The sequence below is a fragment of the Streptopelia decaocto genome (genome assembly GCF_964273445.1).
Source record: "Streptopelia decaocto genome assembly, chromosome: 9".
NCBI lineage: Eukaryota > Metazoa > Chordata > Aves > Columbiformes > Columbidae > Streptopelia > Streptopelia decaocto.
Window position 1 is genome coordinate 4,266,361 of NC_138664.1, and position 24,022 is coordinate 4,290,382.

General features: G+C 39.2%; 1 protein-coding gene and 1 long non-coding RNA gene across 3 annotated transcripts in view; one reads left to right on the top strand and one right to left on the bottom strand.

Annotated features, from left to right (window-relative positions):
- IL16 (interleukin 16) overlaps positions 1 to 23,176 on the bottom strand; it is a 29,516-nt gene extending 6,340 nt beyond the window's left edge. The window contains exons 1-14 of one of the 2 annotated variants that reach the window (XM_082060806.1): positions 22,770 to 23,176; positions 14,665 to 14,804; positions 13,785 to 13,938; positions 12,006 to 12,099; positions 11,270 to 11,415; positions 10,184 to 10,294; positions 8,724 to 8,838; positions 8,431 to 8,504; positions 8,126 to 8,339; positions 7,088 to 7,205; positions 5,792 to 5,924; positions 4,811 to 4,898; positions 3,598 to 4,073; positions 961 to 1,102 (exon numbers count right to left, since the gene is read on the bottom strand). In XM_082060806.1, coding sequence (XP_081916932.1) covers positions 961 to 1,102; positions 3,598 to 4,073; positions 4,811 to 4,898; positions 5,792 to 5,924; positions 7,088 to 7,205; positions 8,126 to 8,339; positions 8,431 to 8,504; positions 8,724 to 8,838; positions 10,184 to 10,294; positions 11,270 to 11,415; positions 12,006 to 12,099; positions 13,785 to 13,938; positions 14,665 to 14,804; positions 22,770 to 23,138 — 2,374 coding nt within the window. In that variant the 5' untranslated portion in view covers positions 23,139 to 23,176. The remainder of the gene's footprint in view (positions 1 to 960; positions 1,103 to 3,597; positions 4,074 to 4,810; positions 4,899 to 5,791; positions 5,925 to 7,087; positions 7,206 to 8,125; positions 8,340 to 8,430; positions 8,505 to 8,723; positions 8,839 to 10,183; positions 10,295 to 11,269; positions 11,416 to 12,005; positions 12,100 to 13,784; positions 13,939 to 14,664; positions 14,805 to 22,769) is intronic. The other variant, XM_082060805.1, reaches the window with a different exon arrangement.
- LOC309443666 lies at positions 10,042 to 11,370 on the top strand. The gene is made up of 3 exons (XR_014184842.1): positions 10,042 to 10,159; positions 10,772 to 10,896; positions 11,249 to 11,370. It is a non-coding gene; the product is annotated as an uncharacterized lncRNA (long non-coding RNA).
- Positions 23,177 to 24,022: the final 846 nt, after the last annotated feature.

Consider the following 24,022-nt stretch of genomic DNA (forward strand, 5'->3'; position numbering starts at 1 on the left):
GTTCCGATTCTCAACACTGAAATTAACTGAAAAACAAGGCTCTTCTGTGCTTATATGCAAAAATCCCTTTTCTAAAGGGCCTGCAACTTCTAAAGGTAACCTGAAGTTCTGGAATATAGAAGTCACAATATAGGATATAACACTTAAAACAGAAGGCTAAAATTGCAACGTTGTTCACAGCCTAGTGAAAAAGTTGGTGTTAAAGTAAATTCTTTTTAAAAGTATTTTTTTCTTTCATACCTCTATGGGTATACACCACTCTGAGAAGACTCTCCCCTGAGAGCCTTTGATCAATATTTATTCTTCCTTAAATTTGTGCGGGCATTTCATGTTGCATTTTCTAGCAAGTAAAAACCTAATTGTCAAGTAGGAATATTTTTTACATCACTGACTGATTAAGCATTTTAATGTCAGCCATGATAGAGCTGAAGGGCAGCAAACTGTTGTTTGTGCAGTTACACAGCTTATCTGTTTCAGTATGAATAAAAATATTTTTAAGGCAACATTTTTTCAAATTATCTGAGCCAGAATTTATAGAATTACTTACAGTTTAGGTTGTAAGAGTTGTCTAGTTCCCTTAACACTAAGTTTCCTTAATTCTAACTAGCACAACAAGATACTAACTTATTATCAGCGGTTTATACCATTGCAAAATTTAAGCCTTGAAACTATGCATAAAAATGTACTTTAGAAATGCTAAAATTAACCTTTAATATAAAATTTTCAATATAAATAAGGAATTCCACCTGGAGAAATACAGCAATAATATGCCTATCCATTAACAGAAATTCTCAAAGATTAATCAATAGTTTGAAATCTCGTCTGCTCACCATAGAATTTACAGATAGGGGTTGAAGTCTACAATTAAAGAGGAACGTGAAGTCAGCTTGATACCCAGTTTGGAATCCAAACTAAATGCTAGGTTCACCTGCAAAAAAAATTCCATGGAATTAAACGTACCTGAATTTGCTTTTCTTTCTTGATGTCTGCCTGCTGGAACAGCGGCGATGTGGCCGGTATCACACGCTGTGGGAGAAGTGGTGAAGACGCTCTGGGTTACATCAGTTTGATGTCTCTCTAGCGCTGGTTCTCCAGCTTCCTGCTGAACAAACAGGAAATAGAAATGTGGCAGAATGTAATCACGCAAACCACACCATGTATGAATCTGAAAAAAGAAGATCATTTGTTTCCAATCTGAAAAGAAATATTGAATAGAAGTCAAGCTTTCACTTCTGCTTGGGAAGTAATCCTCATAGGACTTCATTTATTCTGTGTTTGAAGAGTGCTGGCGTGATACTTTATGGTTCCACTTGTAAACAGATTGTGGAAAAAATGCAATTACAATCCCAAAAAATTAGCACTAAACTTTATAATAAGCTAAAAGACTGCCTATTATAATTAACTTTTTTTAAGAAAAATCAGTTGTTCAGTAGACTTTTGCAAAGCAGTCATGCAAATTTCCTCTAACTTCATGTTAAACTATCTTTTCTGTTGAAGCTTTTTGCCCTTAAGCACCAGCTAAACTGTTGCTGCAGTCTCAGAGCTCTCCCTTTCTTGTTTTTGGCTGGAAACAGGGTGAGAGGATTAGTTTGAGGTTGCAGTAAATGCCACTCTCAACATCATTAAAATGTAATCTGGAATTTGCCTTTGTAACCAATGATACCCAGTTACCATCTGCTCTGCTCTGACACTGGACATACTTTCTGCTATGTAGTTAAGCTCCACAATTACTAACAGGAACCAAAACCAAACAAGATAGAGAGTGAAGGTCTAGAAACAAACAAGATTGTCCTGAAAAAAATAGTGATTGAACAAATTCTTAGATTCTTGGTTGGTTGGTTTTGGTTTGGTTATTTGCTTGGCGTTTTGGTTGTTTTTTTGGTTTGGAGACGTGTTTGTTTGGTTTGGGGTTTTGTTTGGTTTTGTAATGTGTTGGTGTTTGCTATGCAGTTTTCATATTCTAGGACAAGCTTTCTCCATCCCCCGCTTACTGGGGTCTTTCAATAAAGCTGCACTTGTGTTCTCTTGCTGTTGGATATGGACATCAGATGGTCAGTAAGTAAAGTAGCTAATTTGGAGGCACTAGTAACAGACAGTTTGGTCTTTGCTCTTCACTGATGGCAGCTATACCTACCTTTTTACTGATGCAGTTTAAAGCATAGTTGAAAATGTCAATTAAGCATTCTTGGTTATGTAAAAACAACCTTACAGTCTGCAGAACCCCCACATACTGTGTCATGCAGGCTTTAAACTGACTAATACGAAATGTTTCTGGAATAAAGGTGAAAAAAAACAAAAAGACAAGCAGTAATAAAATCTTCTCTTAATGACCTGAAATACATTCTGACAAGAAACCCTTTCTCCTGGGGACTTAAAGGAGCTGTTGCCCTGGGATACACAGACTTACTAGAAGAAGTTATCTGCATTAACAGAGCTTGACTTCTCATAGACTTCGTTGAACTTGATTTATTTTTTCTCCTTGTCATTTAGAATAAGTGAGTACTGAAGAATAATAAGTTGCATGCAGTGATAAGCTGAACAAGTACTTATTTGCCAGAATTTTACTTTAGAAAGTTCATTTTCTGGTAGCTGTTGATGAATATGTTTGTATTGCTCTCTTTTTAGGGGATGGTAAAAGTGCGACCTTACCTGAGGTGCTGAATCAAAACTTTCTTGGATATTAACATTATACTTGGACTTCAGTCTGAGCTGTATCTTTTTATTTTGATCTCTGCAGTTTGGGAACTGTGGGGGTTTTGGTTGCATTGCATTGAGATCTGCTCGTCTCTGCTGCTGTATTACTAAACCCAGGGGAAAGAGGTTTCTTTTTTAAACAAACCACAACTTCATTTCAGCGTGCAGATCTCACAATCCCTCACACTCATGCAAATGTGAAACACCCTTTCTGTTCTATCTTGGATGAGAGGGAACTGAAATTTAGTAACTCACAAATACATACTTAGTTTTGAAATACTGTAGCTTATCAACAAATATGTATATGCCTCACAATTTAAATAGGTTTATTTACTACCTCCTGGTCTCCAGAAATGTACGTGAACCCAGTACTGCCTGCTGCACATAACATTAGTGCTTTCTTCCAACAGAAATCACTGTAACAAACAGTTTAGTGACTTCTTAGCTTCATAAATGATTTGCCTCTCTAAGTGTTGAGGTTGTGACCCACCATACCGAGCTGACATCAGAGGCCGTGCAACCCCCTCCAGTCCCAGCCCAGAGTCAAACTGGAACCAGAAAGGGTCCAATACCACCAGTGGCACTTGTTCCTTAAGAATGACAGGGAGGGACTCAAGTTCATTCTTGCTGCTGCTCTCACTGGGATTTTAACTCAGATTCCTTGATATGGAAGAAAATTTGCTTCAGGCACTTTTCTGCATTCTGACCTTATTTTGAACATCATATTTTGACCTAAACTGGCTTCACTAAGGCACATACTTGAGCCTCATTCCCTTCACCCAGTTCTCATATAAGCATGCATACTTTCTCTTTCTTCCCTGCCTTTCTTTATGCCATCATACAAAGTCACTTTGCCTTCCTCAGTCCCCCTCTCACGCAAACACAAGAGAAATGTTGCTTTACCTGAACACTTGCAGAAGGTGATACAGCCACTTCGGATACAAGCTTTTCTTTTCTGTCTGCGTTACACTGGTCATTACATGTACAGTCCTGCTTAAAATATTTCCTTGGTGGAGGTTTGGGCTTTGATGATTTAGGTTTTCTAACGAGGATCTCTGATGATTTCTTAGCATTTTGCAAGGGCTGACCTCTCTCACTACAAGTAGGAGGGGAATTTCTCTCTGAGTTGTGACCAGACAATGAGTACAGCAGGCCAGGCTGTCTGGTGATCGGTACATCAAGGCTATGTACTCTTCCTTTCAAGTCAGTCAGTTGGTACCCAGCGTTGTTACTACATGAGGACCTGGGGTTGTAGCTGCTGTCACTGCTGGAGCGGGTCATTAGCTTCTGCGTCCTGCGGTTGCAATAAGCAGCATTCCTTTCAATGTGTTTTTCACACGGATGTCTTCCATGCCAGCTCGTTTCCAGTTTTTTAACACCTGTATCAGGATTATGTTCAAAGCATCTGTTCAGATACATGCAAAGTGCTCACTGCTAAGATTCAGCTGATTAAATTTGCAGCTAATAGCATCACCAGTTGATGCTAAGGTATGATTTATGCACTAAAGGCTTGTAGATTGAAGAGTCAACAGTTACATTCTTGGACAGCAAAATAATGTTACTTTTTCCCCATGGATATATATATCAGCAGTATAGTTTTGCTGATGATTATTCCGTTACCTTTGGTCCTTTAGAAGAAACAAGGACGCTAAAAGGAATATCATTGCAATATGTTACTGTGAGAGGATGTCACAGGTGAACTGGGCAAATAGCTGCAAACGTGACTGCATATGCCTTTACTCATGAGGGGATTAACAAGCTGTTTGTCCCCAGGACATCACCTGCACTGTGCAGTTCCTTGCTATCATGGTCCTGGTCATCTGCTGACTGTTGTTTGAAAAGCTTTAAGCAGAAGTTATGAACTGGAAAGGATGAGAAAGAGCAAGAGGCAGTTTGCACAGAATTTTTTGTTGACGATCACACAGGTGTGGTCTATTCTCATCACTGTGGTAATTTAGGAGGCACTTTAGGAGCACTGTCCTGTGAGGTTTCCTCCTCTTCCTTTCTGCTCTGGGTTACTTGACTCTTACCTAGGATTCTAACACAGCGTGTACTCACCCTGTCTGTCTTTTAAGTCAAAATTACCATGTCTCAATGAATGCATTTCTTCCCTTACCTTCAGTACTCCATTGATGTCTCTCCTTTCCAAATCTGTTGTTTTCTACAGCTTGTGCTACAGCTTCTTTTAGCTGTTGCTCAGACACCTAGAAAATATCGTGCCATTATACTCTTAAGAGATTGCTGTGGGGTGAGTAACATTTAAACATTTATTCCTTTCACAAAGATTTCCAAGTCCTGCAAGTTCTCTAATGGAGATGAGTGGACATAGCTATACCACACATCAGCTAATTTTAAAGCTAAGTGCACACCATTAGATTTGTATATATTCCAGTATAGCTAAAGTATATCTATGGATTACTGTTTATATTGTTTTTTAGATAAAATGGGATCTCTCAAAGATAAATATTCTTTTGCATATTTCACTGTGAATGGAGTTCTGGATTTATCAGTATAATATCATTTAATACTATGTTTCTATTATCATTTATGCAACAATTTAAACTTGATAATCATTTATACAGTATTTGGTATTGGGAAGCATTTTGTAGAAAAATCTTGCAAGAATTAAATACTTTAATATTAATTTAACTACAAATATTGGCTGAGCAAGACCTAAATTTTAATTACCGAAAGATGGGTATATAAACATTTATTTGTTCGGGTGGGGTTTTTGTTTGTTTGTTTGTTGTTTGTTTGGGTTTTTTGAGGGCGGTATATTCCTCCTTTCAAATTATTTTCTTATTATTGGGAATTCTTTCTTGAGTAAGATATATATTTTCATTTATTCCTTATATGGTATTTCTGTAGCTTCCTTATTCACAGCATATGAAACTCATGCAAGACTGTCTGCAGTGATCTTTCAATTTTACGCATTCATATTTAAGATTGTTTTCAAGGTTATATCTCAGGTTTGTTTGTGAGAAGCATCTTTTGTTATCAACATTTTTCCACCTCCTTTAGATTAGTACCTGCTCCATCACTGAGCCTTAGTTCTCAACATATGCTTTATCAGAAGTCAGAAAGAAGAGTCTGCTACCTGTGGTTCAGGGTGTCTGCTGATAATAATCTGCACCGCACCAGGATCGCAATGGCTTAGCACAGCGTAAACTTCATTGAGAGTTGTATTTTGTACTGAAGTTTCATTAATTTCAATAATTTCATCTCCACACCTACAGAGATGTTTAAAAAGAGAGAGAGGATGTAAACAAAACAGATTTTCTTTTCCTCTCGATCTTGCCTCACCCATGTGCATATACACAAACAAATTCATGTGGTTGACCTTTAATTTAATCACAGATTAATCATTGTACGTCTCTGTTCCTGTTAGAGAAAATGAAATGAGAATGAGCTGGATGTCAAGGCTTTTTTATACAACTGCCTTGTTGCATGCAACCTTTGAGCTTTCTTCATCTTCAGCTATTCTTGCGTGTGGCTGATCTTTCTGCTGTTTGCAGCTCAGCTGTTGCTTCCACCTACATCTTCCTTCCTTTCAAGTCAACGCTTCACTTTTTCATGTCTTTATGGTCTGCTAGATTTATTTAAGGTCAGAAAAGATGTGTTTCTGCTATGTATGAATAGCTTGTTAATAGAAAAATTCTACCGAGATGCCATAGTGATCCTGCTGACTGCTAGACTGAATCTTTCTAGGTGAAATCCAAATTGGGCCCACATGGAAACTGAGGCTGCCCTTCTCTTCTCTACTGCAAATACCCACGTGCATTAAGATTCATGTGATTCATATAATACTAATTTTTGCATAGCTAAGACTGCAGTTCTTTCAGCTAAGGTCTTAGTCATGTAGAAAGGGGTGTTACAGAGCACCTAATATTAATCAAAAAGCCTTGACTGAAAATGCTGTGTTCTGTTCAATTCTAAATATGTTCACTACTCATGGGTCATAAATCTTATGAAGTTAATTTCTACATTTCCAGTAAAAGTAACTTCAGTAAATCTGTATTTCTATTGGGCAAGTAGTGATAGAATTTGAACTGCTTGTGTCAGGAAAAACTGGCACTCAAACAAGCCAGAATATGCCATATGTTTGGGTTTTTCCAGATACTTTCTCATTTGGAAAATCTCCTCCAGGAAGCATTCTATATGCTTGTCTAAGACCCCCAAAGCTTGCCCAGCCTGAACAAGAGACAATAATTTCACTGGGTTGTGATATATTTGGAAACCCGACGTATCTTAAATACGTATGCTCAAACTCTCCAAATAGCACATATGCTTTAAACCCCAAATCCTCAGAAAGCACAAACAGGTCAAAAATAAGCCCATAAAAGAGAGCAATGAAAACCTTGTGGTGTAAGACAGACACTCTTTCTCATCCTACCTGAGTCTCCCGTCCATATGTGCCACTGAGCCTGGGGAGAGGGTGTGAATAAAAATCCCCGAAATACACTGGAAGTAGGGAATGCTACATAACCCGATTCCAAGGCCAACACCTGGCTCTGAAAGAATAATTAAAAATTAAAAAAAAACAATCAAAAAAAACCATTGGAACATTGAAGAGAACTTTTTAAAAGCTGTCTTCAATTTAATTAGTTTTCTCTATGCAAACTATATATTCAGTATGAGATTGTTCAATATTAGCTGCTACTCCTACTGCTTTTATCTTTTTTTGTGTTTTTTTTTTCTATTTTTTTGTTCCCCTATGATTAAATTGAGTGCACACCAATCAAAGTCTGGTTTGCAATTCATTAGTGGTGTATCACAGACATAATGCAAAGCAGGTTTATTTTGCAAAATATCTGTCATTACCGAAGAATTCAAATGACTTTACAAGGACACAGAATAAAGGAGAAAAAAAATTAAGGAGGAACAAAAATTAAGGAAAGAAAAAAAGTTAGGCATGTGTGTCTATTGTTTGCTGCATCATCTCAATCCTCCTGTTTTGTATAATGCAGTTTAAGTTTTTTGTGAATTTACCCTTTTTGCTCTGGACAATCACTCTGTTGGATCCCACATTGTGTTTGGTAAGTCACACTGTTACCTCCGAGAGACTTTGCTTTGTTCATTGCTTTGATGTTCCCACATTTAAAAGTTTCTTTCATTCTGCCAGTGGTTGGTTATAAATGGAAGATGGTGACAGAGATAGATATGTATTTTATTTGCCTTCGAGCCTTTTCAATAATGAAACGGGCTGCTTGCACAATTATTGGTGAGCTGCATAATCTGCTTAATAACTGGTAGTTGTTGCCGAGAAATATACTTTCTCACACTTGGTGCACTGATGGGCACCAAGATCTGATTTAGGGTATTATATAAACTTAGTTCAGGAAAGGAATCAGGTTAGTGAGGAAAGACATTCAGAGAGCAACCAAACGATCAGTGCCTTGTTTGCCAGTGCTCAGTTAATTTTACCACTTACCTTTGTTTAGGGTAACTTCCATTATGACCCTGTCATTGGGTTTTGTGGCACTTAATGAGAACGCTGCCCTTTCTGAACTGAAAGAGCTGTTTTCTTTGGTTATGCATGTACTAGAGTTCAGTGAGTGACACAAGTGGGGTGACAGACAACTGGAAGCAGAATGAGGTGGGCTGAAGCTTGTCCTGACTGTAAGTGTCAGAAGACCCTTTTTGGCCTGCTAGAAAGAAAAGGGAATGAATGAATCTGTTGAGTTCACGTGCACATTGTGTGTAGACAGAAATTGTTCTGGAAGAACAGTACGTAACCTTGAATTTTTGTAAAGCATCATAATGTGTTAATCCATGCATGGATTCTCCATTCAGTTCCAGAATTTCATCACCTGTTTTTAAAGAGAAAAAAATGTACTGTGTTACTATTACTGTACTGTGCAGTAAGTTACATGATACATACGTGTACACAAAAAGAGTCTTACAAATACAATAATGGATCCAGGTGTAGAAGTCACTTATGGCTCATTTCAGCTTCACGATAATCTGCCTTTAGGTATCATTCTTTGGGAATCTGGAGTGAGAAAAGGGAGGAAAGAAGGATTTCCCACCTTCTTGTAGCCTTCCATCAGCAGCAGCAGCTCCACCAGGAAAGATGGTTTTGACATAGATGCCTATTGGTCCATAAATGCTGTCTTTCCCTCCAACAATACTGAAGCCCAAACCCTAATTTATGAAGAAAAACAGCATGTGAGAGTCCATGTTCAGTTCTCGTAATGGTTCATTTGCAGTTTCTTCTGCGTTACCTACGTGGGCAGCATTAACAAATGGAATAGCATAATCCATTAAAAAAGAGTTAACTACATGCCAGTAGTATAATAAATCTAGAATTTCAGCAGAATACCCTCATGATTTGCTTTTTGTTTGCTGCAATCGATTCATTATTATAAACACACAGGATGGTATCTAATTTTTTTTTTCCCCTTGATCCAACAGCTGCCTTGGGAGATAAATTTATCTGTTCTTCTCCTTAATTTTCTCTCCCATAAATGAGACTGATAAAAAACACCACATAAGGTTTTGATATTTCTACTAATTTCAGACACATGAGTGTCATGGAGATCCCTCTCTCTTACCCTCTACCAAAGAGTTAATGCATGTTGTAAATTGAAGCAGCACCAACAGACCTTCATGGGTAGCTACTTGTCTACTTTTTTGACCTTTTTTCCCTTATATAAAAGTAAAACACTACCTGCTATCCTTAGAAGGATGTTACAAGACTAATTCACACCTCTGGAGCCATTTAATGTCCCTCAAATGTAACGTAAAAGTACTGTGCTGATAACATCCTAATAAACTTCTAAAATACAGAAAACAATTATTTTGTAAATTATGATGATGATCCTACTTCATGGAATGATTCCTGAGGTTCATCTCACAGCTTAAATAGTTACAAGTAAAATAGTAAATATTCTTACTGGAAAGGTTATTAATGAACAAATTCAGAACCTTATCCAACAAGTTCAAAAGCTATGTGTTTATGTTCATAGCTTCTATATTCTTATTTTAAGCATATTCTTCTGTCTTTCTCCAGGCTTTGTGGTCATTTGGTTGGTTGGTTGTTCTTGGTTTGTTTTATTTTTTCAAATGTTTATTGTTTTTTATTGAGATCGTGTGCATTCCTGGTAGCTGTTGTTTTCCTTCTCAACAGGGCTGTCTTTATGGCTCAGCTCTGACTTGAAGAAAGCTTTAGGGTTGCTGTGTGAGTGCAACTTGCAGATGCCACAGAGTTTATGATTTCAAGCCTACCTCCAGTTGCCAAAACTGGGTAGCAGTGAACCTCAGTGGTGGTGTTGGTAGCTTGATGTGGAGCTGTTGTTAGAACTCAAAAACTGTGCTTCAGCAAAGAGATACTTCAGAACATGAACAAAAGCAAGTGAATGATAACTAATCACAAATTTGCAACCCAGAAGTAGCAACCTGAATACTTGAAGTCACTTCCCTGCACTTTGCAGTTTACACTTGTGAAATGGAGTAAAACTCTATGGTAACTCAACAGAACCAGTCTTACCTTCCCTTGTCCTTTCATCAATACAATGTTTGAGATTACTGATGCCTGTGAGCCGCAGGACGTGTGTACCAGTTGTGCAGTGCTTAGTGATCTAGATGGCCTTGAAATTGCCTGTGAATAGTAAAATATTATTATTATTATTATTAATATATTTTTTTTTTTAAAACAGCACCAGAAATTCATAGACATGCATTAGGACAACTTGTTTTCGTCAAATTTTCATCTTTATAACTAATGGTACTAAATATTTATTTAAAAAAAAAATCAATTCTCTCTAATTTTCAGAAGCCAGGCAATAACTCACTGCTCACTGAAAGTGTCCTGCAGTGATGACTAAACTAAAGCAAAACTAGAATGTTGGCCATTGAAGTGGTGTGATGGTGTAGAAAGATGTATTGGTGCTTTCAGTTGCTTCTCCATGTCAAAATCCTACTTGTGGCCTTTAGGCATCCTAAACAACTATTGTCGTATTTGCCCCTAAGAACTGAATTAAGAAACAAGAAATTCCAACCCCTTCCCTCATCTTGCCACTGCATAACTTTATATTGGGACAAACAGAACCTGATTTCAGCATTTCCCTAAAAATAGGAATTAGCGCTCACAAAAGTTCTTCAGACTGTGAAATACCCTCTGCTGTCTCCATTAAGCTGTGACATAGGCCTCTTTCTACATCTGGAAGAAGTGAAGCACATCCTCTTTGCTTGATATCCTAGGTAAGCAATTTCTCAGCGCTATTTCTACCTCCATTCCACAGATAGTGGATTTCTTAACTCCGGCCTCTGAGATTTGACCTATTTTAATGGACATTTAATGAAATATTTAATGAAAATCTCCTATTTCAACATGGAATTGGGTATTACAAACTAATTTAAGCACTAACAAAAGTCGTTACCAAAAGCTGTGCATGAAGTTCATTGGGGCCAGACTTAACTGTACTCATTACAAACCTAAGAGAGCTCAACACTTTCTTTTTTAAATGGAGCAAAGTGAAGCTAACAGATGTTGAAGTGTGTGGAACAGCAGCCAGAATTTCAGAGTTTTGAGGGAGTTTTGTCCGGTTTTCAGGCGATTTCCTGCAGCACTTACGGGGACTCTCCCTCCAGAGCACTCCAGCTGTTGGGAAAGAGATTTGCGGCTGGTGTGGAGGGCGTGGGGCTGCCTGTCCCTGAAGGGCACAGCTGGCCGGGGTGCCGTGCAGTCCGTCTCCCTCATCCAGTAGGGGTTTACACCTGCTTATTGTGGAGAGAGAGGCTGCGTTATTTCGCAAGCGTTGGACGTTTCTGCGTGTTCATTTTGTCAGGTCAATGCTACTTAGAAATGCTTTTCCTCCTGCAAATCTCTCGGTGAAGGGAGTGATCTTCTCAATCCATACTGAGCTATGGATTCAAGCCATTCAAGCCTAGGATATCAAGCCATTAATGTTAAATATAGTAAAAAGCAAACGTTCCCTACTGAAAAAGAATTGGCCTTTGAGAATATAACTTAAAAAAATAACACACAAAAACCAACCAAACAAAAAACAACAAAAAACCCCAAACAAAAAACAAAATCACCAAAGAAACAAACAAACAAAAACAAATAAAAACCAAAAACAAACAAACAAATACACATAAAATGGAATGCTTATGCACTAAACCCTGATTATAGAATATTGTGAATATAAAGGCTGATGCTGTTAGGTATCAGCAATCTTAGCTGAGGACCCCAGAGTACATGTGGAGAATAGCTGCAATTTCTTTCAACGTTGCAGTAACATCACAGGATAAAGTGCTGTGCACCCCTTGAATATTATGAGAGAAAAGATTACTTCTTTGCAACTTACTGGTTGAGTTACTGCGAGTCCGTTGACAGGCAGCTTTACTGTGCAGAAAGCCATTTAGTGCTTCCAAAGGCCTTTCCTTACATGTTGGTGTTTCCTAAAATAAATAAATGAAGAGGGATAAGGCTATTGTTATGCAAGAAATTCTCAAAAGTGATTTGAACTTTAAAACAAAACTTCTCCTAATTTGACTTGCGCAAATTTCAACATGAATTAAAAAAAAAAAAAAAACCACGGAGCAAAATCAATTATTTTAAATAAATGCATTTATAAAGATGAATGCAGCTCAAAACTTTGTTATAAACTTGATTATAACTTGCCAAAGTAAAAAGAGATTCATAGATTCTTTAGTCAAAATTGATAGAAAATTAATTGGGTACCCCTAGGTGGTTCAGACAAACTAATATTTTGATGTACAAGAAACTGTAGCCATGCTTGTCTATTTTCTGGAGGTAACTGGCACTTTGCGATATTCAGTTTCCATCATCGGGCACTTTCTTCCCACAGCCTGATTTTAGCAGTGCTGTTTGGAGAATCCTCAACTAATAAATAATCATTTTCCTCTTTGACAGCAGGTGGAGCCATTGCTAAGTAGCAAAATCCTACTGCGCTGTGGAGCTCTTCACGATAAAAAATGCAGAGAACATCCTTAAAAAGGCCTTTTGAAAATGATTTTGCGATGTGTCTCCTATCAAGCTAGCTAGCTTAAAAAGCCTTTGCTATTAACCCTTGATTAATTTGGTGCAGGTTTTCTTTAAATGCACAGTTCACCTGGCTGCCTCTTGGGTGGTATTGTGCTTCAAGAGTTTAATATAGTTGCTTTCTGGCCACTTAGGCATTTAAAGGAGAGAAAATAAACAAAAATCTTGGCAGAATCCAGCAGACATCTGGGTAAGACAGTTGTTCTCTGCCATCCTAGAAAGAGGTGCATTCTACTCAGACCTGATAGTAGCTACAGTCAGGGGTGTTTTCTCAGTCTAGGTTTATATCAGAGTTTTCTGTGTGACCCTACTGCAGAGAACAGGAAGAAAGTGCATTTTTGTTTTTTCCTTGAATATAATGATCTGAAGTCTGTAACAAATCTCTGGATGAGCTCTGTTGTCCTCAAAGTGGTAAATGTGTGTTAGGGGCCTAACCCTGTCTTAGTCATCATCCTTGGGTTTGCTCCAGAATTTGCAAGTGAAGAGCCTTTGGTGCCATCTAGTTTGGGTGGGGATGAGAGGAGAAGAAACCTGAAATGAAATGCCTAATCCAGTGAAATGGACTCTGTGAAAGAAAGATTAAAAGATCACTGAACGATTTGGTGAGAATCCAGGATTGCTGACCTGTTAATGCTCTCTCGTGTTCCCTTCTCTCTGTAGCAAATTCCAGCAATACTCACCATGGGAAGTTCCTAGCTATAGATCCTAGATCCACAAAACTTCTTCAGTACCCTGCTCTCTGGCTTCAGGATTCATGGATCTTCCCTTAAATCCACTTCTGCTTTTGCTTATCTTCCAAATGGAAAATCAACATTGTCAAGCTGTGTGTTTCTAAAAGGAAGGGCTGTTCAGCCCTTGCTAGAATTTCCCAGGGCCTTGGCCTCCCCATAGCCTCTGTTTATCTGGGAAAAAAACTATGCTGAAAGCCACCAGCGTCTGACCACAAGAGGTCTGGGGTTTTGTCAGGAAGAGCAAAACCATGTTCTTCAGATGTCTGATGCACAAATTCCCCATCTCTCTCAAGTAAATGTTGTCAAATCACCCCACCGTTGAGGGAGGGGACCACAACTTTGATGCTTACTTTGCTAGACATCATGAAGTTCATCAGCTGTGTTCTTGGGTGAATAAGAGATTCAGTCTCCTTGCTGGACAGATCTTTAAGTGACTGTCCTTTTAGTGTTAACAGTTCATCCCTCGGGCTCAGACGACCATCCTCTGGGCTCAGACGACCATTCCTTAAAAAAAAAGAAGAAGAAATTAAAGAGGAACATGCATGCCGTTTTACAAAGAACAGTTTGGCACTATTGTGCTGCATGTCTCATTGAGGAGTGGGCTGTAATCGTTCCTTTGCCTTAAGCAGACCTGCCATGAGACATATTGATGTGTGATGCATCCCATCCCCTGCTAGATTGTTTTCCTGTTGCTGGTCTCTTCTGCTTAGTCCTGGTGATCAGTTCTTGCCTTTCCATTTATAGCTTATATCCAAGCTAAGGTAGCATAGAATAGAATAGCCCAAGCCAGGCAAAATATTCCTCCTCTCTCATCATCTTGTGTTTGCAAATTGATCAGAGAACATATGCTTTACTCCCTTTCAGGAACTTTAGCTCACATTGCTTTTCCGTGGCCTTGCTAGGCTGGTGACATCCTACATTGGCCATTAATGGTGCAAATAGCAAAACACTGTTTGGAAACCTGATGTTATGTACAAGCTTTCATTCTTCCAGGTTTTACTTTTTAATGTAACTGAGAAGCATCAGATCTCTGAATGGTCACAGTTTTATTTTTCCAGAACTTTGACCTGTCCTTTTGACGGGAAGCATTGTAAGAAATTATTCCCAAACATCACCATCTTTCTCTGAAACTGAACCTCAAAGCATAGCTCATCACAGAAAGATGGCCATACAAGATCCCTGCAGACCAATGGCTCCCTAACAAGCCTGCTGATTGCACATGTACCGTACCTGTTCGCTGTGCCTCCAGCAGCAGGCGCGAGGCTGCCCGTGAGCCCTTTCCAGAAAGATGCACAATTCGGACTCCTCGAGAGCTTGATTCCTGAGCTGCTGCTCCCTGTGCTTGTACACAGCCTGCAGATGCAGCTGTCCTGATGCAGAAGATGAAAGGTTTTGGGAAAGAAATATGCACTGAGGACATTAAAAGTTACTTACAGTTATCCTGAGCCTTTTTAAGAAATGAAGAAAATGTTCTTGTTCTTAGAACCAGATTGCCTCCAAGTCGAACAGGAACAGGCCTTTAACACTGTGCATTTGTGAAAGAATAATTGTTTTATAGAGTCAGTGTTTTAAAAGTAGTTGTTTTCCTTAGGACTTCAATGGCTTCTGGCTACGACAAGGAAGTATTGGAATAGAGTGCCCTTTGCATGCAGGGGAAGAGCAGATAATAGACTTTTCACAGTAAGTGGATAAATTTTGCCAATGCCAACTATTATAAGAAAAGACAGGGAGGAAAATAAACGTATGCCAGAAAAGGAGGTACTCTGGAAAGCAGAAAAGGTCTGAATGGAAAATAAGTGTATACAAAGCACTAGAAGCTCCACCGCTGGTGCAGACTTGTTAAGTGTGGGCAGGGAGGCAGAGAGGACTGCAACAAGAGAAGATTCTTTGTGCACTCCAGACTGGTTGAGGTTGCTGTAGTCTGTGTGTTGCATCTGGAGGACTAATTGTAAGCACATTTTTAACAGTTATGAATCATTAACATATGGCCATACAGAAAGAGAAATAGTGTCTGAAGTCATTTGAGTAAGTAAAGCAAAGAATTAATTGACTCAGCACATGAAGGTCAACACGTTTGTCTAGGACATATGCTCCTGCAGCACAAATGCATGAACACTTAAGAATTCTCAAAAGACATGGAAAGCTAACACACCGTTTGTTTTCCATTTGCTTAGTAAATCTCCTAATTCAAGTATTCACTTGTTCTGCTCCCAGCTGAACCCACCTCCTCTGCCCTGGCCAGCCTCTCCATACTCCACATAGTGAAGGGAACTCTCAGTGTATCCTGGATCCAGGCTTGTTCCCAAGAGATTCGTATGACTGAGGTATAGATTTCTGAAGGGGAGGCAAATTTCATATGTTAGGACAGGCCACAAAATATAGCAGTGGTCAACTGTCTGCATTGCTCCCAGGTCCCCTGCTCAGAGTGGCATGAACTATTTCCAGTAATCCATAGTTGTCTGACAGGACAAGGAAAACTTTATAACAACTTTCTTCACCATCAGCAGGGTTTCCTTTCTGCCCTAAGCAGAGCTCATCCAGCCCTGAGAGTTAGAGCCATTATACCCTTTCACCACAAATCAATAGGAATCGCATCGTACTTGACTGACAGCAAACACAAACTTCACATGTATGGCAATGTCAATAAAGGTCATTATCTTCCAGGCTGAGTGTTGAAGCCTGGCTCCCATTCTGAGACCTACCAGAGTAAATCTAAGGCTGTGAGTGAATGAACAAATGAATGAATGAACGAATGAATGAAGTATTTAACTTGGAGCCCCAGGCTCACTGCAGGCTGAAGTCAGTAGGTAATGGGTAAGGACTATACTTGTATTGACTGACTGGTTAACTCTGTGGTTCACTTGCATTCCAGATCGTCTGCCATTAGTGAGGAGCCTCTGAATTTTACGAAGCCTTTTTTGTTCATGAAGCGTTCTCCAAGAGAGTAACCGGTAAGAGCGTAAGCACGGACAGAATTCTATTATAAACCAGTTTTTTGAACTCTGGTATTAGTTTTGGAGCTTCCATATTTACTTTTCACCCAAGGTAAATATCTTGGGAAATACATAATTTAAACCAGGGCTACATTACGCTCCTTTTTATCTTATGTTGGTGCTTTGAAGTCTTTGGCGTGGTAACATAATAAAGATTAGAATTCTGATGTCTCAAAATTTCATATCCTGAGTAGCAAAAAATATGAGCTATCTTTTCTGTCTGTTTGCACTGGTCCTTTAGGTATCAGTAAGAAACTAGACGCCAGATTCTGCATACATGAAACATCCAGTAGATTCACAGGATTTTCAATAGAGTAATGTACTTGTTCTAAAACATGAGAAATGTAAGATAGATAAGCCAGGTAGGAAATTATTCTGCTGGTTAGCTAAGTATTTTGAGATGTCAGCTGATCGTGGATTGGGGCTGTTGTGAAAGAATAATTGTATAACAGAGTCAGTGTTTAAAAAAAGCTGTTTCTAGTTTTTTTCTGTAGTCAGAATTAAAGTTTGGAATTGCCAGCTTTTCTTTTTAGGAGTCCTTACTCTTGTGTACCGCTCCCTTAAAAAATCTATGTATCCTCTCACAGGCACTGGTCAGGCACACACACAGAACTTTGCATAGCTGTTGTCCTCGTTTCATTTTGTTCTTGATTTTAAATTAACAGTGGGCCTTTTCAGACTGCTCCCAACTCATCTCTGCTAAGAGCAGAGCATGTTTATGCCCTTCCTATAACTTGCTTGCAGTGTGCAGCTGCTGCGATCATAGTGTTTGTAAAACTCTTCATAGTTAGTTGTCCAAAAGTCATTTGGCTCTCATCAGTTTCACAGGACATCACAGAGTGCAGTGGGTTTGGCTCTGAGGTTTTTCATTGCAGCACCATGTAAGTCCTTTGGGGAAAACATTGTATTTTGTACAATGGGACACATGCCAGGCTGGAAATTTTGGGTCGTTTGGGACATACATGTGAAATTACACCAAATAAAAATTGATGTGTATATTGTTTCCAAGAGCAGTAAGTTACATGCACTTAGAAGGAAATGGAGGTTAAATCCATCGTACACTGCAGAAAAATCTCAGGAACAATTTTTGTTCAAATCTGTAGTCATCTTACCAAGTTGGGCTACATTTCAAATACGCAACGTGTGTCGGATAGTTCTGCAATTCATTTATGTGTATTGCTTATAAAAAAAAAAGTTTTTACAGGGCTGAAGGGACATGAGGCAAATATCTGTATGTTGTCAGCATCTGCACTTTTTTGGATGCAGGATATAGATCACTATATCCACATCCAAGTTATTGCAACATGACAGAAAATTAATAAAAGCTGTTCTTTAGAAAAATAAACATTTGACCATTTCATGTGCCAGTAGTCAATTTACTTTGGGTTTTGTTCTTTAATATCTTTTATTTCCCATCTCACTTATTATTTTATGCATAGAAATACTGCTGACAGTTCCAAGAGTAAACACTATTTGTTTTGCATCCTCCTCCTTTTTCAAGTGTCCTGACCATTTTGAAAAGTGATTTATAGTGCTGAAAAACTGCTAATATAAGGTTGGCAGGTTTGCTGTTGTGTGGGCAGGTGGATTCTAGGTCAACTTTGGCTGGTTATTGTTAGAACTTATGCTTAAATGTATATTTGCTGCCAGTGAATAAAATCTCTCTACCTATAAGGGGCTTTGCCACCGAGCACTTCAAGACTGGAGAAAACTGGATTGTAAGTTCCACTCATCGCTGTGAAAACAAAATGAAGAAAGCCTGTGGGAGTGCGTTATAAGCAAAAAAATCTTTAAACTGAATCAACTTGGCTGAAAGATAAAAGTCGGAGGTGGAATTCAAGAGGTTCCTGGAATGCATGTTTGTCACAGGTGAGATTAGATTAATTTTTTGTGTTTAGTTCTGGAAAAGTTATTTGCACGACCAGGCCAACTCTCTCCTCTTGCTCCCCTTTTTTTGTCATACAAAATGCAAAACTTCTGAGTATGTTTTCCCTCTGCCACTTAAAGAATTTCTTTTTCCTTCAAGCTCTTATTAGACATTTCTAGCCCACAGTCCTGTGTCAAAACATCTAATTCCAGATGTTGTTTAGAAATAAGGGTAACCATGGCATCTGTGGAAAACTGAAAACTTTTGTGCAGTCTTAACATACGACACAGTAGTGAGATTGTCTGAAACGAAGTGTTATACAAGGCCAGTTCAAGTAAGGTCTTTGACTCAGTTAACCAAGCGTGTGACAATGAGCTGATTGACTGCTATTAAAAAAAAAAATGTAACAGCACAATAATGAATTTAAATATTTAGCTTTTTTTGCCCCCCTGTCTGTGCAATGGCTGGGATTTCCAAGTGTAAGATTAAGAGAATACAATCTTTGGGGATTTTCTTCAAGAAGCATTTTCTTCTGCATCAGTTCTAATAGAGAAAGGGCCAAAGTCTCTCTGGCATAAAATGACATGACTCCACCAATTCTGATGTGCCCCAGCCAATGCCTCGGTCTTTTCAAAATATTTATAGTAGATGCAATTCATTTTCCCAGCAACATATTCCCATTGCAATTAATAAAATGGTAGAAGCTAGAAAGTCTTTGAATGGTGCAGGAGTCAGGGCATGGGATTAAGGTTCTGCCCTAGACAACCATTCAGCACATCAGATGTTACAGATGTTTCCACCCATTATCTGGATTTTGGTTTGTTTTTCTGGGAGCCTTCGCCCTGGCGTGCATTTTGCAGTACACACTGTCTTAATGTAACAGCCCCTTTCTCAACTTGCTCTGCGGATAATGTGGCCCTGAAGTCACAAAAGCAAGAAAGCCAGGATGACAGAAAGAGAGAAAAAGTAGGAAAAGGGAGGCGAACATACAAATGTCTAAATAAATGCAATCTTCTCTCCTGGCTTTGTTTTTCTATCCTGCCCATAGGCTCATGTTTGAGACATTACAGTCTGTTGCCATAACATTTGTCCTGGTACCAATGGGCCAGCTAGCCAGTGCTTGCATAAAAGCGAGTTAATAAAAACATATTCTAGTGATGACCAAGGGAGAAAAATGACCTTTTTACTTTTTCCTTCTTCAAGCAGAAGGTCAGGGACCAAAGGAAGGAAGGATAGAGAAGTTTCTAGATCTGAGTGGAGCCATGCAGTCAGATCAGCTTGGATCCAGTGTTTGTATACAGAGTCAGCCCTTCCTTTTTATAGTGTGTTTTAGATGCTACTTCAACCAGTCCCTCTGGCTGGTCACTCTCAGTGCTTCCCAGGGTGCTGGTGGTGCAGGAAAGAGGGAATGGGAAGTTCTTGAAGCAGCTTTCAAACCCAGCAGAGACTGCTGTTCTCTGAAATATCGGAATTGATAGTCTAGTTCTCTCCATTCTTCCTACAACTGGCATCATTTCAGACTTCGTTATGATATGAGCAGACAGGGCCATCTTTGGCAGCTCACGCTGTGTCAATGTGCAAGGTATCAGACACCACTTACAATTTTTGTGTTTTCCTTTCAGGCCACCTGAATGCTGCTGATTTTCTGAGAAGGGAACTATAAAGGACATCTGCTTGTTTATAGATGGACAAGATGGCTTTGCACCTCTTTCCATACCACCCCATCTTGGAAGGTAAGTGGTCCAGAGCTGGCTGAACAGATGACACCCAGGTAATCATGGATGCTCTAGACACAACAACCAATAGTCAAATGAGTGAATATCGGAACACAGAAATGAAATTAATTCAAAGTCTAATAGAGGTTGTGCTCATGCTGTTATGCTTCTCCCAATGGCTACAGCAACATTTTCTATTGAAGACTGAAGTGAAAGGAACTGATGCCATGATTTATAGATGCCCACTCTTCAAAAATCCTCCTCTTACCTCTCATTTCCTTGTTGTAAGTAGCATGTAGTTTCTCAGACCGTTAGTAATGGGCCACAAGACTACTCTTTGGGATCCTAAATATTTTGGTATCAAGAAAATGTGCCTCTAATACATATGCAGTAGTCCTGAAACACTGTTTGATTTTCTGATGGTTTATGCAATAAATAATCCCATACAATCAGCAGAGTGTGGCTCAGAGAGATACTTCAGATTTTGAACAGAAGAGAAGAACTAGTATTTGGGATATTGATGTTCCAGGTTCTGCTTCAGCTCTGAAGAAGAGATGCACAGGGAGCATTAAAAGACACAGCACTTGTAAACATTCTTCTTTCCTTCCAGAAATTAAGTTGTTCAGTTTTGTATGAGTTACTAGCACCTTCAGAGTCGTGCTTAAGGCTGCAGGCACTGGAAAGGAGAATAGTGGAATATCCTCAGCAACACCACAGAAAGAATGGAATCAATTTTCTTGAACAAAGACAAGAATACTTCAGCTCTGAGTCACAGAGCATGAATTTCTGAAGTGTCACATGGAGATAGTGAGCATTACACAGGAACTTGAAAAACGCTGGTTGACTCCTTTCTTAAAGAGAGCTTTTAAGCTCTCTAAGACACGTGGTACGGGAAGATGGTTCTGACAGGTTTGTGCTTTATACAGAAACTAGAGACACCACTTTCATAATATCGGGCAAAGCCTCAGCAACAGTAGTACAGGATAATGTCAGTGTTCCTGTTACCGAATTTCATCCTATTTAGCATGCAAAGACTTTTTAGAATCACTCAGCGATCCATGACTCTGAAAGGTATGGAAGATTAGCAAGTAGCATCTGAAGAGGTTTATATTGCTTTGAGAGCTCTGGAGAGGGCATTTAATGTACCCATTGTCTACTATGACACTAAGCAGCCCAAACGCTACTGTAAGGGACTGGGCTGCTAATTAATGTGTCACCATCCATGCAGGCTCCTGACCCATCCTGTTTAGTGAAACTAACACTCCAGCCTAAGAGTGGATTTATACCCTCAGCACTTATATTTTGTCGGTGCAATGGCATTAGTTATGAGACTTACTCTGTTCCCCAGATCCCTATTTGAGCTACTCGCCAGATATAAAAGCAAATTATCTAAATTTACAGTCTGCAATAAGATACTGAGTAGTTTCATGTGGGTATGGATCACAACAGTTATTGGAGCCTTGCGTATTTTGGAGGTACACAAGCAAGTAGACTGTGGCAGCTGATACACACCTAAGAAAGTGCTTCAGCTTTGTTAAAAGAGCAGAGGAGGGTGTCCACAGAGACCAGCTCCTTCACTCACAGAAGGAAATCATCAGAGTGCATATGGACTGTTTCCAAAAGGGAGATGGCGGTACAGTTTTGCAGGTGACTGAGTGTATTTTGAGACTTGGGTCAGTGTCGCCTATTTATGTTTTCTGTCAGAATGTAATAGATAGTTGGCTTGGTTTTGTCCTCATGGTGGGGCTTTGCCAGGGGCTGGAACATGTCACATCCAGAACTGTGTGCTGCTGCAGTTCTTTGCGATGCTGGGCTGTATGCTGTGATTATTAGCAGGAAACTCAAGGAGTAAGGAGAGAGTCTGATTTTCTGTGCTACCGTGTCTTTAGATGTAGAGATCTAGTTTTAGCTAATTTCTATTGAAGGTATGTAAAATAAAATAGAATATCTAAGAAAGAAATGTTATAGGTGAAAGAAACAGTTCTTTTACATAAACCACTATTTGCATAGGTAAAAGTCATAATAATAAAGGAGGTGCCAGGAGGACACAAACTGTATTTAAGACATGCCTTACTTGCAAGGAAGCCCCTTTTACACATCACATCAACAAACAGAGAGAAAGTGGAAAAAATAGGATATGTCACTGAAAAGGAACTTCCTGACAGCATCTATAATATATTGCTCAGACTGAAAAATTCTTCAGACCTTTAGGGTTAATGTAGATACTTCTTGATTAAAGAAAAATGTTGTAACGTGAGGCTGTTAAGAATTTTACACCTCTAGGAAAAAGTGACATCTCTGGTGGTTCTAGAGCCATCAATACCTCCTTCCTGAATCAAAGAGAAAGAACATCTGCTTGCTGAATCTCCCATGTCTTTCATAGTAGTAATATAATTCTTGCTTCCATGGCTTGTGAGATCTCCTGGTATCACACTTTACAAATGCACTTTACTACAGCTACAGTTTTATATTTTGAGCTGAATACTGTATTTCAGACAGAAAGCACCAGCTGTGCTAGTTCAGATACACTGAGAGTGGCTGAGCAGTCACCGGTTTCAGCAGAGCATCAGTCAGCAGAGTGCAACATCCCAGCAGGGAAGCTAATATATTTTCATGCTGCTTATGCAGAGCAGGAACACTGCAGGCTCACAGGGTCTGAAAAAGTCAAGTACAACCCTATGTTCCTGAGAAACATGAATTAATTCATTTAGAAACTACTGCAATAGGAAACATTACAATATATCGCACTGACTTGCCTACCTTGGTGAGTAACTTTCCTCTCAGGTTGTTGCAGTTCTCATTTGCGGCAGCTTTGGACTGGACCATGCTGGTGATCACACGTGGAGGGTCAGGTGAGCTGTCTTCTGTCTCTGATGTGCACGGCAGTTGTGTTCTAGGACAGCAGTCAAAATCATCTTGACCCCAGCTGGTAGAGATCTCAAAAGGATCAGGGTATTTCTCATCGGGACTTGACCCATCGTCGCTGTTTTTGGCATTGCAAAGTATAAGTGATCTTGAAATGGAGCGAAACTTCCTTGACCTCCTGTTCCCAGCATCACTCTTTCGATCCATCTTCAGAGAGCTGGTGGTGCTGCTCTTTTTCCTATCGTTCTCCCATTTATGCGGCATGATACTTTCAATAACTTTCTCCGCTTCTCTGGTGCTAAATATCCTCCAGGAAAGGAAACATAAAAAGTAAGTTGTAATATACCCCACTTTCTCCCACTTAATAACCTACACTACTGGAAAGCCCTAATGAATAAATCGAATCAACAGAGCCTTTCAGTCTGCTAACAGCCACGTGATATCTCATGACTTGCTAATTCTGTTTCTGTGCAGTGCTCTACTAAATTCTCCTTCACCTTTTCATTCTCTTCCCTTGCTTCCCAAGCACAGCGGAGTGCTTTTAATAAATGTTTTTGATGCTTCCATTTGTGCTACTTCTTTTGGGCTTCTGCTGAATTTGCATGTTGAAATCCCAAATTGAAAAGGAAGATACTTTAAAAGCATTACTCTATCCTCCTTACATTATTTGGAAAGAGGAAGCTCCTTCTGAAGTTTGATTCATGAAACCACTATAATTCAAAGAAGATTAATCAAATTGTCGAGGTTAAGTTCTCCGCCTGGCACATCTGATTTGTAAGTGGTTTAGCAAAAGTAGATCTTAGCTGTGAGAGGGTGAGGAATGTCAGGCTGCTATAAAGCTCCTACCTTTGCAGACCAGAGCTCACTTAAGACCACGCATTTAACAGCAACAGAGAGATCCAGTGAAGCACTTAAGATGTGAATATCTGATTAGAGATTGAACTCTATAAAGGAATACAGCTCCAATACATCAATCAAAATGTGTCCCATTACAGAAATGTTTTGTTTCAGCGTATGATTCAGCATATGAAATTAAGAGGAAATGGAAGAAATGCTACACAATCAGAATCGTTGGAACTTTTGTAAAGTTGGAACTTTTGTAAAATGAATAATGAGCACGTTAAGGTAACAAAGGGAAGATTTGTTAA